Source organism: Acartia tonsa, chromosome 6 (assembly GCF_053477335.1).
Source record: "Acartia tonsa isolate MP-2025a chromosome 6, ASM5347733v1, whole genome shotgun sequence".
Classification (NCBI taxonomy): Eukaryota; Metazoa; Arthropoda; class Copepoda; order Calanoida; family Acartiidae; genus Acartia; species Acartia tonsa.
This window is the reverse complement of record NC_137265.1, coordinates 27,767,217-27,783,716: the sequence shown is the minus strand read 5'-3', so window position 1 is coordinate 27,783,716 and position 16,500 is coordinate 27,767,217. Positions and strand designations below refer to the sequence as shown.

At 31.8% G+C, this 16,500-nt stretch overlaps 2 protein-coding genes across 3 annotated transcripts; both read right to left on the bottom strand.

The window, feature by feature from the left end:
* Nucleotides 1–8,790: 8,790 nt before the first annotated feature.
* On the bottom strand, nt 8,791–12,231 carry LOC145322281 (uncharacterized). Its single transcript, XM_080164166.1, has 2 exons — nt 12,161–12,231; nt 8,791–11,767 (listed from the first exon to the last, which is right to left on the bottom strand). Exon 2 carries the CDS (start codon nt 11,748–11,750, stop codon nt 9,240–9,242), a length of 2,511 nt encoding a protein of 836 aa, XP_080020292.1. The 5' UTR covers nt 11,751–11,767; nt 12,161–12,231; the 3' UTR covers nt 8,791–9,239.
* A 655-nt stretch (nt 12,232–12,886) lies between these two features.
* LOC145322284 (uncharacterized) lies at nt 12,887–15,948 on the bottom strand. 2 transcript variants are annotated; one of them, XM_080164172.1, is made up of 4 exons: nt 15,893–15,948; nt 15,540–15,608; nt 14,121–14,948; nt 12,893–13,582 (listed from the first exon to the last, which is right to left on the bottom strand). In XM_080164172.1, exons 2-3 carry the CDS (start codon nt 15,582–15,584, stop codon nt 14,163–14,165), a joined length of 831 nt encoding a protein of 276 aa, XP_080020298.1. In that variant the 5' UTR covers nt 15,585–15,608; nt 15,893–15,948; the 3' UTR covers nt 12,893–13,582; nt 14,121–14,162. The 2 variants fall into 2 exon arrangements, with proteins under 2 accessions (XP_080020297.1, XP_080020298.1); XM_080164171.1 differs by having other exon boundaries at nt 12,887–14,948.
* Nucleotides 15,949–16,500: the final 552 nt, after the last annotated feature.

Sequence of the window (16,500 nt, the reverse complement as noted above, 5' to 3'; positions counted from 1 at the left end):
CAGTAAAAAGATTAAATAAAATTCATTTTAATATAGTTATACTATTACTGTTATTTTCAGAAAAGTTACATTGAATGTTTTAGGTAGGAGAGTCTAAGATTAACTGGATTAATCAAAATCAAATCTAAAATATAATTGTTTTATTTCATGAGAATTATGGAACATAATAATCAATAATAAGATACTTCTTATCCTCATTTTAGTAAAGAAAAAGTTAAAGAGTAGATTACGACAAGTAAAGTTAAAGATCTTAAAATTTCTATAAATCTATTATGCTTGCCTCGTTTTCACCTAAATAACAACTAAACATAAAATGTTTTTAAAAACTGATTTTGCTTAAGATCTGAAATGATTGTCAATTCGCTAGCAATCTGCTTTTATAAATGTTTTTATCCTTGATAACCATATATAACAAGATATAAGGGTAGATCTATAACGGATAAAGGTCTCAGTGAAGCTTCTTAAAGGTCCTAGGACGTTTTTTAAAAAATATTTTGGCAAAGGGTACCTCCACACACCCCAAGAGAAATCGCCACTAGAAGAAATATGACCGAACCCAAAACAAAGAATTTCAGTATATCTAAATTGATAAATAAATGATACTTAAGATATCTTCTACAAGGATAGGAATTGGAAGAGAGATATAGTTTTAAACTTTCAGGCAAAATGATGTAGTAATTATGCCACTTCAGCACTCATTTGGCCAAAATCAAATAAGCTGTCATATCACCTAAAACAAAATAGGATTTTATTCTAAAAGTTAAGTATTTGTTAGTAAGGTTTAATAGTGTAAAAGTTATGAGAATCCTACAGTGAAGTATGGGTTGTTATATGTGGTTCACTAACAATTTTTATTTGTAAACTTACTTTGAAAGATAACTATCTTCATGCAACATTCATTTAAAGAAATATAAGATCTAAGAAAACTTTCATGAGAAGGAAAAATATTTTCATTCCTTAGAATTAAAGGATCAAAGTAAAAATCTTAAGGTATAGGTCAATGGGTGATTAATCTACTTTTCAGGAAATACTTCTTTTGTCCTGTGATGGTTTTAATCTATTTTCTTGGAATGAAGTGGGGAATAATTTCTTTTATAACTGAAAAAATGGGAGAGGAGCCTCCCACAATTTTTGGAGTGGATAACCTTCTCTCCCCCCATAAAATAAACCTTTTTCGGTAAAATCTCGAGTTATAAAACGTGTAGAATATAGATAACATTTAAGGGGCGTCATAGCTCAGTGGTAAAGCACTGAGTTTAGTTACATTGTTGAGAGTTCGTGTTAAAGTCCCTATGTAGCAACTCGAATTACTCAGTCGTAATACATTCACGCAACTTTCCCTGGTTGTGTAGGAAGAAAGATTATTGAGTGGAATGGATATTTAATAGTCACATAATGTCTGTACTACCCTTATCCCAAGCTTCTCTGCGGAGAGTGTCATTTATTACGCTGACTTAATTTGGGACATCTGCCAAACTCAGCGTGGGAGTGGTAATAAAGAGTAGCTCTCATGAGACAGTGGATCAAGTCATAATGTACTTGAACGTGGAGCTTGATAGCCCTAGTGGCTATACAAAAGTGTTTAGTACCTCTCCATGACTACTTAGGTCCAAACACTAGGCAAAAAAATGGCTACACACACACACATAACTTTTAAAACAAAGAAATAAGCACATTATACTTTTTTTAAAATCTCTCTAAAAATCAAAAAAAAGAAAACTTTTTTTAAGATAAATATTTTATTGAAGAAAATTATCAATATCAATTTTACTTTTATGCATCGACAGATGATAAAGGAAAATTAAATGAGATGAAAAATATGTTCAGGCACTTTGAAACAAGTATAATTTCAAGCAATCATTCACAGATTTTAATGACGCTCACATTATCTAGTAATGATCATTATCAATAATCACTAGTGACTAAATTGTCTGTGTTTACTGTGCTACTTAAAAATATTATTAACCTTGCATTTGACATTTCTTTATCAACAGTTTAGACCCTTGCTTCTAGAGTCCGCTAGTTAGAAGGAAGCCCTACCATTAAAATAGCCTAAAGCCATCCTATAACTGGCTTTCCTACCTTAACATTTGCTATTTTCATGTATTGATCTATTTATAAAATAAATGAAAATCATATAAATTTTCCCCAATGATTTATCCCTTTACCCTATGTGCCATTATGCACTGCTGTCATATACCCATCATTATCTGAATGTTGCATGTGCTCTGACAACATACAACATCCATAATACAATATTACAAACAAGAACAAAATTCTTTATACTCCAGGGAATTAATATCTGTAATACAAAGTAAAACAATATTATTGTGATGGTCTGTCTTAACTTCAAATTAATGGGAAAATACCTATTGAAAATAAAATTATAAAAAACATTTATATTTAACAATTAGACAATAAGTAAAACCATTAATGACAAAGACTATAATTTTCCAGAGAACTTGTAATCACAAATTATACTAATTTAAAAATATAACAGCATCCAAGATTTTAAAAACCACATAAAATATTTAATTAAAATACATATTCAAGCTAATTCAATGGATTTATCTTGTGAGCTCAGAAAACATTCGGGATTTTAGGTTATTTGTGGTATCAATTCATGATAGTTTTAACAATATGCTGAACAAAATGGTCATCAATTTTAATGATCATATTGGGTTTTGAATATCTCTACACATCCATATTTTATTTCTTGAAGTTGAATCATTACATGTTTATCATAGTGTATTAAATGAATTATTGGATCTGATCAGGAAGGAAAGAAAAAGGGCTTTCTTATCCTATTCCCAGAGATCACTGGATCCAATATGAATAGAGTATAATTTCAGTTACATAAAGAATTAAATTTACATAAAATACAAAGAATTGTTATCATTGTCCTCTTAACATTTTAATCAAAGTTAAATTGAAGGAGGACAATCAAGTATGTCAATGTGTTAGCTGCTAGCGATGTAATTGTACTCTTTTCAATAGTAAAGTATCCCATTCCTGTGAGGGGTACACATGACTCTAATTCCAGAGCTGCTGACTGAATCTTGGTCATGTCGGCTATTGACTTGCAGTCAGCTGATTCTTCTCTAGATTTAAAGGCTACTTTCTTGTTTAGATCATAACAATTTTCAATTCTGTCCAAGAAAGTGTGAATGTTGTAGTAGTTGTCTATAAACATCAAAACACAATAAAATGGAAAAGTATCTTTAAAGCTGAAGATAAGGTATGAGCCAAAAATGAATGACATTTGAAGTCCCAGAAACAATGACGGTCCTAGCTTACTTATGGCTGAGCCAATTCTTGTCCACACATCAATTAGTTCTTTTAGATGAGAAGCAGATAAACTTTTCCCTTTGTAGACTGTCTGAAGCTCATTTTCCATGATAATAGCACAAACATGATAAAATATTATTTGGGTAGAGTATGCAACTACGAAGGAAAAATGAAGTAGAGTTACACAAGTCCAGTAAATCATCAGTTCAGTATTGTTACTACAATTAGGAAAAGGGAATATTTGCAATTGAATGCTAAGTACCATACCAATTCTCAAGACAATGCAGCCAACATTTTCTAAGCAATATCCAAAAGATATTTCAGCTGGAGTATTAACATTCCATGTTTTCATTGAACATATTGAGGATTTTGTAAGGAAATTAGAAATTGTTGGAGTGGACAAAATGATGTATACAAAAGTCAATTTCAAAACATTACTGAACTTAGAATAGTCTATTTGGATCAGAGCTGGACCTATGAAGTACAAAACTACTGATACGCAGGCTAAGTACAAGACAAGCGGTAGAAGAAAAGCAGGATGAAACATGTCATGGACAATCACACCATCTGAATTGACTTTTACTGGCCATAGTTTGGACCAAAACATAAACCTTACAAACTTTTGAAGCTGCATTGTATGTGAGTCAAATGCAACTGTGAAGCAAACATTGGTTTGGGTTACACTTTTTAGGCGCCGTAGTTTCTCTATGAAAAATTTTCAAAAATTTTTAAAACTTTTTAAATGTAATTTCAGCCTAACTTCAAATACGTTTATGCTGGATAAAAACAGTTGTGTAACTTGGGGCCAACAGAACAGGATTTAATTCAATAATTTTACTCTTTTTTTATATCCGTGGACAATTGTTTATTACACTAAGTGATTAATATATTATTGGTTGAATACTTGAGTTATGATAGAGGTGAATTACTAAAATTAATTTAAATTTGAAAAATAAAAATTTAAGTTTTTACAGTGTATTGATTTTTATGTTTGCTTTGGGGCCAGAAGGTTGTAAAAGTTTACTTTATAATAATATAATAATTTAGCAAAAACTAAATAATGTCAACTGCGCATTTGTGGAAAATTCCATTAGTTTAGTTTAATATATATCAGGACTTGAATTGTGCTCGTAGCATCGTTACAATTGTAAGGAGGGGCTAGAATAAATATCATAAAAGCAACCAAAAGCTCAAATATAAACATAAAACAGCCTGAAACCATTCTTGGGCTTTGAAATCTAGTGCTTCAGACAAAAAAGCTACATTAGGATATATTTATCGGATGGTATTATCCAGTTTTGAAAATGGAAAATTTTAGGATTGGTTCCTTTTTTGTTTGCCCCAATGGGCCAAAGAAAAGGACCAAGTCTGTGTTTAAATTCAATTTGAATTTAATTATTATTCAAAGCCTTTTTCTTTCTTTCAAACATTTTTTTATGACACTCAAAGTTTTTTTCATACTCCCTAATAAAACACATAAAAGAACACTCGCCCTTTGTCACAGTGCACTACAGTGTTTAACAATAATTAATACAATACAAATTAAACTAAGAGAGCCAACATTTTTGTTTAAACTAGGTAAATAAAAACTTTTGGTATACTGCCTTTAGACATGATCAAACAAATGGAAAATACTATTCTAAAGTCTTTAAGTGTTCTATAATTTTGAAAACTAAGATTAGGTATTTAATCCAGGATTTGTCACAGATATAATTGATATGTAAATTGTTTTAGAATTTCCTGAAAATTATTTTTTTTCTTGAAATTAGCTTATTTTTAAGTCTTTTATTCCTGATTCTACTCAAGGAAAATACTTCAATCAAATCAAATTTTTAGCTTTACAAAGCTGACCTAAAATTATTAACAATAATATACTAAATTACTTAAGAAGCTTTTATTGTGACTAGGTAGGTAACACAGATAAATATAATTTTAATATCATAAAGCACTTCTAATATTAACATCTATATTATTTAAAGCACTAAATAAAACAAACATTAAATAATATTATTATTTCTAAAATTTTGATAAAATCTACTGTAATCATTTAAAGCTTGAAACAGCTTAAATTTAAATAAGGGGGGGGGGGGGGGGAGTTTTGCCACTTTCGCTTACTCCGTGATTATTGGGCTAGGTATTAAAGTTAGACTATAGGTTATTTGGGATAAAAGTTTACTTTTGGGTAGTAGCTCACGTATTTTTAATCATTTTTTGGTTAACCCTACCACCTAGCCCCCCGGGGCTCAAAAACCCCCTAAAAATGAACCTAACCTTAATTTTCTCAGGAACAATTTGACCAATTGAGATGAATTTTTAAACTTAAGCTTTTATGCTTATAAACTAACTTCTAGTTTAGAAGTCACCCCCCTGCCGCCAACCCCTAGCCCTCCGGGGCTCCAAAAAAACCTAAAAATGAACCTAACCTTAATTTTCTCAGGAACCATTTGACCAATAGAGATGATTTTTTAAACTTAAGCTTTTATGCTTATAAACTAACTTCTAGTTTAGAAGTCACCCCCCTGCCGCCAACTCCTAGGACTCCGGGGCTCCAAAAAACCCTAAATATGAACCTAACCTTAACTTTCTCAGGAACCATTTGACCAATAGAGATGAATTTTAAAACTTAAGCTTTTATGCTTATAAACTAACTTCTAGTTTAGAAGTCATCCCCCTGCCGCCAACCCCTAGCCCTCCGGGGCTCCAAAAAACCCTAAAAATGAACCTAACCTTAATTTTCTCAGGAACCACTTGACTAATAGAGATGATTTCTTAAATTTAAGCTTTTATGGTTATAAACTAACTTTAAGTTAGAAATCGCCGCCAACCTCTAGCCCCCCGGGGCTCAAAAAAACCCTAAAAATGAACCTAACCTTAATTAAAATTTCTTATTTGAAGAGTTAGAGGTACATTTATTAAACCAAATATGCTTATTTTTGGATGTTATTGACATATTTGCTGAAAAAATTAGAATCGGCCTCCAGGTTCAGGTGCTGCAGGCCTCCAGGTCCACTCTGGAGACAGGTAAAATTAAAATTTCTTATTTGAAGAGTTAGAGGTACACTTATTAAAACAGATATGCATCTTTTTGGATGTTATTGACATATCTGATGAAAAAATTAGAATCAGCCTTCAGGTTCAGGTGCTGCAGGCCTCCAGGTCCACTCTCGACAGGTGAAAATTAAAATTTCTTATTTGAAGAGTTGGAGGTACACTTATTTAACCAAACATGCTTCTTTTGGATGTTATTGACATATCTGCTGAAAAAATTTTAAATCGGCCTCCTAACATACTTGAAGATAAAATTTAAATCGGCCTCTAAGTTCAGGTGCTGCAGGTCTCCAGGTCCACTCCTGAGACAAGTAAAAATTAAAATTTCTTATTTGAAGAGTTAGAGGGCAACTTATAAAACATAATATGGATCTTTTGGCTGTTATTACTATTTCTGGAGAAAAATATTAATTTGGCTCCAAGTTCAGATATTCACCTGGCCAGCTGCAACCAGCGGTCACCAAGACGCAGGTAAAAGTGTCCATATCAAAAAGTATCAATGAATATGATACCTAACATGTTTTAAAAAACTGAGAAAAAAACAGCGAAAATATCTGAAAATTTTATCTTCAAGTATGTTATTAACATCAAAAACAATGCATAGTTTGTTTTATAAGTTAACCTCCAAATAAGAAAATTTATTTTTACCTATCCAGTGTCCACCTGGAGGCCTGTAGGACCCAAACCTGGAGGCCGATTTTAATTTTTTCAGCAGATATGTCAATAACATCCAAAAAGAAGAATATTTGGTTAAATAAGTGTACCTCTAACTCTTCAAATCAGATATTTTAATTTTCACCTGTCGAGAGTGGACCTGGAGGCCTGCAGCACCTGAATCTGGAGGCCGATTCTAATTTTTTCATCAGATATGTCAATAAAATCCAAAAAGTAGCATATTTGTTTAAATAAGTGTACCTCTAACTCTTCAAATAAGAAATTTTAATTTTTACCTGTCTCCAGAGGGGACCTGGAGGCCTGCAGCACCTGAACCTGGAGGCTGATTCTAATTTTTTCAGCAGATATGTCAATAACATCCAAAAAGATGCATAGGTATTTGGTTTAATAAGTGTACCTCTAACTCTTCAAATAAGAAATTTTAATTTTACCTGTCTCCAGAGTGGACCTGGAGGCCTGCAGCACCTGAACCTGGAAGCCGATTCTAATTTTTTCAGCAAATATGTCAATAACATCCAAAAATAAGCATATTTGGTTTAATAAATGTACCTCTAACTCTTCAAATAAGAAATTTTAATTAAGGTTAGGTTCATTTTTAGGTTTTTTTGAGCCCCGGGGGGCTAGAGGTGGGTGGCAGGGGGCTTCTTCTTAACTTAAAGTTAGTTTATAACCATAAAAGCTTAAGTTTAAGAAATCATCCCTATTAGTCAAGTGGTTCCTGAGAAAATTAAGGTTAGGTTCATTTTTAGGTTTTTTTTTGAGCCCCAGAGGGCTAGAGGTTGGTGGCAGGGGGATGACTTCTAAACTAGAAGTTAGTTTATAAGCATAAAAGCTTAAGTTTTAAAAATCATCTTTATTGGTTAAATGGTTCCTGAGAAAATTAAGGTTAGGTTCATATTTAGGTTTTTTGGAGCCCCGGAGGACTAAGGGTTGGTGGCAGGGGGGTGACTTCTTAACTAGAAGTTAGTTTATAAACATAAAAGCTTAAGTTTAAAAAATCATCTCTATTGGTCAAATGGTTCCTGAGAAAATTAAGGTTAGGTTCATTCTTAGGGTTTTTTGGAGCCCCGGAGGGCTAGGTGTTGGCGGCAGGGGGGTGACTTCTAAACTACAAGTTAGTTTATAAGCATAAAAGCTTAAGTTTAAAAAATCATCTCTATTGGTCAAATGGTTCCTAAGAAAATTAAGGTTAGGTTCATTTTTAGGGTTTTTTGGAGCCCCGGAGGGCTGGGGGTTGGCGGCAGGGGGATGACTTCTAAACTAGAAGTTAGTTTATAAGCATTTAAGCTTAAGTTTAAAAAATCATCTCTATTGGTCAAATGGTTCCTGAGAAAATTAAGGTTAGGTTCATTTTTAGGTTTTTTTGGAGCCCCGGAGGGCTAGGGGTTGGCGGCAGGGGGGTGATTTCTAAACTAGAAGTTAGTTTATAAGCATAAAAGCTTAAGTTTAAAAAATCATCTCAATTGGTCAAATTGTTCCTGAGAAAATTAAGGTTAGGTTCATTTTTAGGGGGTTTTTGAGCCCCGGGGGGCTAGGTGGTAGGGTTATCCAAAAAATGATTAAAAAAATACGTGAGCTACTACCCAAAAGTAAACTTTTATCCCAAATAACCTATAGTCTAACTTTAATACCTAGCCCAATAATCACGGAGTAAGCGAAAGTGGCAAAACTTCCCCCCCCCCCCCCTTATTGTATGTATCATTAAACGAGTAAGAAATGTTTCCTTGTTTATTTTTAACAACCTTACTAAAAATAAAAGGCTAATAGGTACCAATAAAAAAAAATTTACAAGTCTTCAATATAAATGCAAATTTAAAATATAAAAAAATCAATGTGACTTATAAATGCAGTTTTTAGCTTTGATCTGAATATATGTTCCTAAATAAACTATTAAGCTTAATATTACGTCCATAAACTAGACAAATTTAAAACAGGTATAATCATGCAGTTATATACTATTACTTAATTACATATGTATATATAGTGAGGAAGGGTAAGCTATATTGAACATGATTTGCTTGCATAAATATTAGAACTTTGAACCAAGCCGCGATGTTATTTTTAAAAAGCTTTTAAAATTATTGTAGAAAGGGGGATACACTACTTCAAAAAAATTGAGAAAAAAACACAAGACAACCTAAACGGGATATTAAGATGAAAAGTTAAATGAATCAAATAATATTTTCTTCAAAATTCTCAGTCTCCATCTCAATGGGAAAAACATCTTCTTAAAATATTTCCTCTTCTTTAATTTCTTGTTTTATATCAGAATTATTACAATCATCAAAAATGATGGAAAGCTGACATGCATTCACAGCAAATTGTAATTTCTTAAGATGAAGAGATGTTTTTTCATGTCTTATCAGATCTGAACGAGAGGTAAATGCTTTCTGGCATGCGTCACAACTGTACGGCCTCACATCTGAATGAAACCTTTTATGTTGTGTCAAACCTTGTTTAGCTGCAAATGCCATTTCACACAAATCACATTGGAATGGCTTCTCACCTGAATGGATCCTCTTGTGTGTAATCAATACATCTAACCTTGCAAAAGATTTATTACATACTTCACATGAAAAAGGCTTTTCTCCAGTATGTATCCTTTTATGTTGTGTCAAAGCAGTTTTAGCAGAAAATGTCTTTTCACAAACTCCACAAAAGTAAGGATTATCACTTGAATGGATCCTTTTGTGTGTATTTAATATATCTAACCTAGAGAAAGCTTTGTTGCATATATCACATAAGAAAGGTTTTTCAACTGTATGAATTTTTTTATGTTCCTCTAAAGAACTTTTATCCGAAAATACCTGTTCACAATCATCACAGAAATAAATATCACTTGAAGGAATACCCAAATTAATTTGAAGTAGAGAATTTGTATCAACCTCTGTTTCCAGATTATCAGCTTCTTCAATATTATTAGAGTTAGGATCGCTATAAAAATGTTCTTCTGTTGCTTCTTGTTTGACATCACTTTTGTCCGAATCAATAAAATTTAAAGAAGTAGAGGGTTGAATTGAATTTACTATAGATTCAAATTTCTTGATATGAAAAGTTGATTTCTCGTGTCTTATTAAGTCTGAACGATGTGTAAATGATTTCTGACATGTTTCACATCTGAATCGCTTTTCCCCAGAATGCATCATTTTATGTTTAAACAAAGCACTGCTGGCATTAAATGTCATTTCACACAAGTCACATTTAAATGGCCTTTCTCCTGTATGGATTCTTTTGTGTGTAACTAAACCATGTAAATGTGAGAAAGCTTTGTTACATACATCACATATGAGCGGTTTTTCACCAGTGTGAGTCCTCTTGTGAATAATTAAGGAACCTTTTTGAGAGAATTTCATTTCACATACATCACACATAAATGGTTTATCACCTGTATGAACCCTTTGGTGGACAACTAACTCACCACTTGTTTTAAATGCTTTATCACATAGATCACATGAAAATGGTTTTAACTCTTCTTCAAAAATTTCAGCTTTTAAAAGGTTAATGTGTGGATTGTTATAATAAGATTCTTTCATATGCTGACCCTCTGTTTTACCAAGATCAATAAAGTTAGAAGAAGCAAAAGTTTGAAGAGGATTTATAGCAGGTTCCAATGATTCTTCTTTTACTTCTTTTTTAACATCAGTTTGGTTGAATGGTTTTGACTTCTCGAAAATCTGAGCTTCATTTGATTGATGGTTGACTTGAAGTTGATTATTTGTATCAGTTTCCTTTTCAAAATTCTCGATTTCTTCTTTATCAATTAATTTTGTATCTTCATCTAAAAATTCTTCTTTAATTTCTTTTTTCATATAAGTTATATCATAATCCATAAGATTAGAAGTAGAAGGTTGAACTATATTATTTATAAATTCCAATTTCTTGATGTGAAGAGAAGATTTTTCATGTCTAACTAAGTCTGACTTGGAGGTAAATGCTTTCTGGCATACTTCGCATACGAATGGCCTTTCTCCTGTATGAATCATCTTATGTTTCATCAAAGCACATTGAGCAGAAAATGCACTTTCACATAAATCGCACTGGAATGGCTTTTCCCCTGTATGAGTCCTTTTGTGCGTTATCAACACGTGTAATCTAGAGAAAGCTTTGTTACATATATCACATGAGAAAGGTCTCTCACCAGTGTGAATCCTTTTGTGCATAATCAAAGCACTATTCTGTGAGAAATTCTTTTCACAAATATCACAGACAAAAGGTTTTTCACCTGTATGAGTCCTTAAATGTTTAATAAGATCCGAATTTTTTATGAATTTAATATTACAAAATTCACATGAATAAGGCCTCTCGCCTGTATGTATTCTTTGGTGGATATTTAACTCATAACTTGATTTAAATGCCTTTTCACATAGATCACATGAAAAGGGTTTCTCGTCAGTATGAACCCTTTTGTGTCTAGACAAATCACTGCTTTTGGAGAATGCTTTTTGACAGATATCACAAGAATAGGGCTTCTCGCCTGTATGAATGGTTTTATGCTGTCTCAAACCACTTTTAGCCGCGAATGCCTTATCACAAACATCGCATCGAAATGGCTTTTCACCTGTATGGATCCTTTTGTGTGTTATCAATACGTCCAACCTTGAGAAAGCACTATTACATATATCACATGGGAAAGGCCTCTCGCCAGTGTGAATTCTTTCATGTAGTGCCAAAGCACTTTTAGTAGAAAAAGCTTTCTCACATCTGTCACAGAAGTGAGAATTATCATTTGAAGGATTCATAATGGATAGCTGTGCTTCTGAAAAAAAGATATATTTTATTAGAAGGTAGTAATTTTCAAAGAAAAATCAAAGTTTAATTTTTGCATATTTTCAAAAACTTTTACTGAGATGGCAAATATTGAAGAAACCTTAATTCTAGCTTTTTTATTTTTATGGTACAAATCCTCATAGATAAAGTAGTGAGAAAGAACTCTTTGTTTGCTGAAACTATAAAAGAGGAAGTAGAAGGGCAAAACTGATTCAGGATTAAGAAAACTGGAGTTTTACCCGTTACTGCATATATGCAACTGCAAAAATATTAATAATCATTTGGGACTGAAAAGAAGAAAAATTCTGGTAAAAACTATCTTCATATTCTTTATTAGAAACAAAAATCGTTGTCGCTGTTGCATGGCAAAACATTTTTTTACCTTAGTTTGTTGGGTTGTGAAGAAGTCTTATTATTAAAATAATTTTAATTTCATTTTCTACTTAACCTGAAATATAAATAATATTTAATCGAGTCCATTCACTTCATTGCTTATGACAATAAAAAAATTTAATTCTTTTAACAAAAATTTTTTTTCTCTCGTAAAAAAATTTATGCATGTACGTACAGTGTGAGTCAGAAAAAACAGAGTTTTCCGATTTTCTGATACAACCAATAGGAATAAGGAAAAAACAATTATAGGTTCTTGTTCTCTATAAAAATATACATTAAACTTAGAAAGGGTGTTTTTGAATATTTCTGAAAACAACGGCGCTTTTTAGAGCATAAATATTTCAAAAAGTGTATGTGATGACTTTTTCGTCTATTATTTTGTGTTTTTTTAAGTAGATTTATTTCTAATAAAATATTTCTGCCATTCTAAACAGATGACCAATATTCTTTATTCATTAAAGTTTTTATTCAACAGATTCTAAATATCTAACATCTTAAAAATACAAGTTATTTCAATAAAATTTTCACAGTATAAATCATATTATCAGATAATGATCTGATTTAATCTTCAAAATCCCCGCCCCCTTTTGACAAATTTTTCTTGTATTTTATAATCCGTCATAATAACTTAATAATCAAAATAGGGTAAAATTTAAAAAAATTTTATAGAAGAAATTCAAACTTCAATTACTTTTTTGTCTTTAGAGATTTTTTGTCAAATAAAAAGGTTTTATTTTCTTTATACTAAAAGCTACGTTATTAAAAAAATTCTCTTACTGAAAACGCATCACAATCAAGAAATGTGAAAAAATGGCAAATCGCAGTATTCTAAAAATGCTTTTGTCAGGAGCCAAAAAGCATTTCACCTTTAAAACTCATTTAGGTACTTTTCTTAGATCTTTTTCTAAATTAATATTGAAATTCTACGATTTTTTTATACAAAATAGATGAGTTATTTTAATTTTTCTTAATCAACATTTTTCACACAAGGCATTTTTTTACACCATACACCTATCTTAGAGGCCGCATTATTTTTTCTGTATTCCTTCTGGTTGTTTCTGAAAATCGGAAAACTCAGTTTTATTTGACTCACACTGTACATATAGCTGTATACTTTTCCAAATGTGCCACTTTATATAACCAAAACTAAAACATAAGGGTACAATGTATAACTGTGAAAAATGTGGGAGTGACACCTCCGCAGCCGGCAAAAAATCGACAAATCAAACCCATTACTGGTAGATTTTTGCCGGTCGATGCGGTTCCGCTGTCGTTTCTTCATGGTTTTCTTCGGAAAAAAAGATGATCCTAAATTTTTACTGTTCTTTTAATAAAGGTAAAAAAAACAAAGGTATTGCATTAATACCTAAATAATAAATAGATGCTTTTTATTACTTACAATTTGTTAAACCTTTCATATAAGGGGGGAGAGGGGTTTAATGCAACCATCTCGTAATCAATGCGCAAATGGCACTTGGACTCCGAATTTCGTCATAAAACTTGGCTTGAGTAATCCTTAGTAGGTATATTTTCCCTAAATTGAACAAAAACTAAGAAACGTAACGGCTATCAACGGCTATTTTTAGGGCAAATCTATCATTTATTACGTAGGAATCAACTTTTTGAAGCATATTTTTGCTTTAACTCATGTGAAATGATATTAAAAACAATTTTTTAGATTCCTAGTACCAGTGGCTACCGGCTAGAACCGGTTGAAAACGTCTGGTCCCGTCGTCTAGATAGAGCTTGTGACGAATTTGCCCTGAAAATAGCCACAAAAAAAAGGCTAAACGGCTGAGCCGCCAACCGTTTGCTGTTATTTTTCAAACTTTTTGTTCGATTTGGAGAAAATAGACCTACCAAGAATTACTCATGCCAAGTTTCATAGCGAAATTCGGATTCTAAGTGCCATTTGTTCATTGATTACGAGATGGTTGCATTAACCCCACCCCCTCCTCCCTATTTCAAATCTTTTCAGAAAGTTCATCAATTTATTCATTTTCATGTACTTCCTGCTTTATAGTTTCTTCGTCATTATCCGCCTCCATCTTAATAGAAAGAAAATCTTCTGGCATGATTGCCTCTTCTTTTATTTCATGTTTTATATTAGCTTCACCACAATCAACCAAATCTTCAGAAGTAGAAGATTCAAACTTCTTTCGATGTTTAGCTGATCTTAGATGTTGTGTCAGTTCTGAACTAGTGTAATAAGATTTTTGGCATAATAAACAAGAGAATGGCCTATCACCTGTATGATACCTTTTATGTATTTTCAAATTACTACTGTCTGCAAAAGCCTTTTCACAAAGATCACATTGGTATGGCTTTTCTCCTGTATGAAGTCTCTTGTGTCTATTCAAAGCACTGTTTTGAGAGAATTTTTTATCGCACAAGTCACACGAGTATGATTTCTCACCGGTATGGCTCCGTTTATGTTTAGTCAAACAACTATTGGTCATAAACGTGTTTTCACAAATATCACATTGGAATGGCCGTTCCCCTGTATGTATCAACATATGTCTTTGTAAACTATCTTTTTGTGTAAATGTCTTTTGGCACACCTCACATTGGAATGGCTTTTCACCTTTGTGAATTCTTTTGTGTTTTGAAAGGCCATCTATCCGTGTGAATGCCTTTTCGCATAAAGCACATTTATATGGTCTTTCACCTGTGTGTATTCTCATGTGAAGTTTAAAATTTTTCTCGCTAGAGAATTCTTTCTGGCAAATTTTACAAATATTCATGGTTGATATCTCCGTAGCTCCTCCTTCTGGTTCCTAAAAAGGTGTAAGTATAAAATCTTTAACAAATATTTCGTAATTTCATATGATTTGGCGAGGGGGGGCAGTCTTAATAAATACTGTGGTAGCTGAAATTATGAAATATCTTTTTTAAAATTAAATCAGTTGTTCGTTTTACAGTTACCTGGGGATTAATCCCCCCTCCCTACGAAAAAAATTGTAGATTGATGGATGATGTTAGAAAGATTCGATTTTAGAAAAAAATGGAACTTAAAAGCTAGCGCCGAAAAAGCTAAAGGCAAAAAAAGGCCAACAAAAATCTGAAATAGCCAAGATCACCCCAGTTATAGACAAGGACGCCTGGCTAAAGATAATACGTGTTGAAAAGCTTATTTCGTTTATTAATATACGCTGCGAGATAAAAATAAGCATCATTTAGTAAGTAGGTAATGGCTAGGTATTAAAGATAATTTATTTGCTATTTTTAACAATTACAGTAATTTGCCAACATAACATGTACGAACAGGCATTGTAGTTAAAATTCTTTAAAAATCAATTCCGGTAACCACAATCTTTACCAGATCAAAAATATTAATATAATTAGTACGCTTTTAAAAAGTAGCATACCATTTTTCTTGATTCTCTCAATAAAGATGTTGCCGTCAAATTCATTATTATCTTGTGATTTGTGCAACACTGAAATAACAAAAATCTATTTCAAAATCTTATAATCTAAGACAGTAGGTAATCGTAGAATATATTTTGGTATTACATAAAAACACAAGAGCTGGATCTTTAAATCATTTTGGTGGTGAGCCAGATCGGGGTGAGCCAACTTTCCACCAATGAGAGCACAGCATTTTATGAAATGCCGTGCTGTGATTGGCTGAAATTCGGCTCACCCCGATCTGGCTCACCACTAAAATGATTTAAAGATCCAGCTCAGAAAGAAAATTCAATTTAATATGAATTTTTTATACCTGTTTTTAATTTCACTGAGCAGAGTGTATCGTGTTATAAACATTTTTTTATATCTGAAATAATAATAACATTTTAGTAAATAACATTAAGTGAAAAAATAATGCTTATTAAAAAAAACATCGAAAATAAAATTAAAACTTATTCTATTCTTATTTACAGTAGGTTTAAAATATTAACTTTACAATACAAATCAATATATCTAAGGGTTATTACTTGAAATTAAAAATATATCTAAGGGTTATTACTTGAAATTAAATAACCTTTTCTAATTTTCAATTGTTTTTTTTTCTTTATAACAATCTTCTAATTAGGTACCTATGTAAGTTAAATTAATAAGATGTAAGTCATTTAAGATTAAAAGGGTGCCATGTTCACCGAAATATATTTTATATGGATGATAATGAAGGAAAGGATTTTTTCAATCTAGTGAATTTATCATGAGAACATGACACTGAAGAATTAGCTTTACTTTGCTTTAAAAGTACTATTTACACAATATTTATTACTTCAATATATTATCAAAAGGAATACAAAATTCATAAGTAGCTAGGCTTATATATGAAAAACAATTTTCTGGGCTAACTAGATGAACTGATAAGTGATGCTA

Coding starts and splice junctions, on each gene's coding strand:
- LOC145322281 (XM_080164166.1), bottom strand. CDS start 11,750: ATGAATCCTTCAAATGATAATTCTCACTTCTGTGACAGATGTGAGAAA.
- LOC145322284 (XM_080164171.1), bottom strand. CDS start 15,584: ATGAATTTGACGGCAACATCTTTATTGAGAGAATCAAGAAAAATG. Junction 14,949..15,539: donor TGAGAGAATCAAGAAAAATG/GTATGCTACTTT, acceptor ACACCTTTTTAG/GAACCAGAAGGAGGAGCTAC.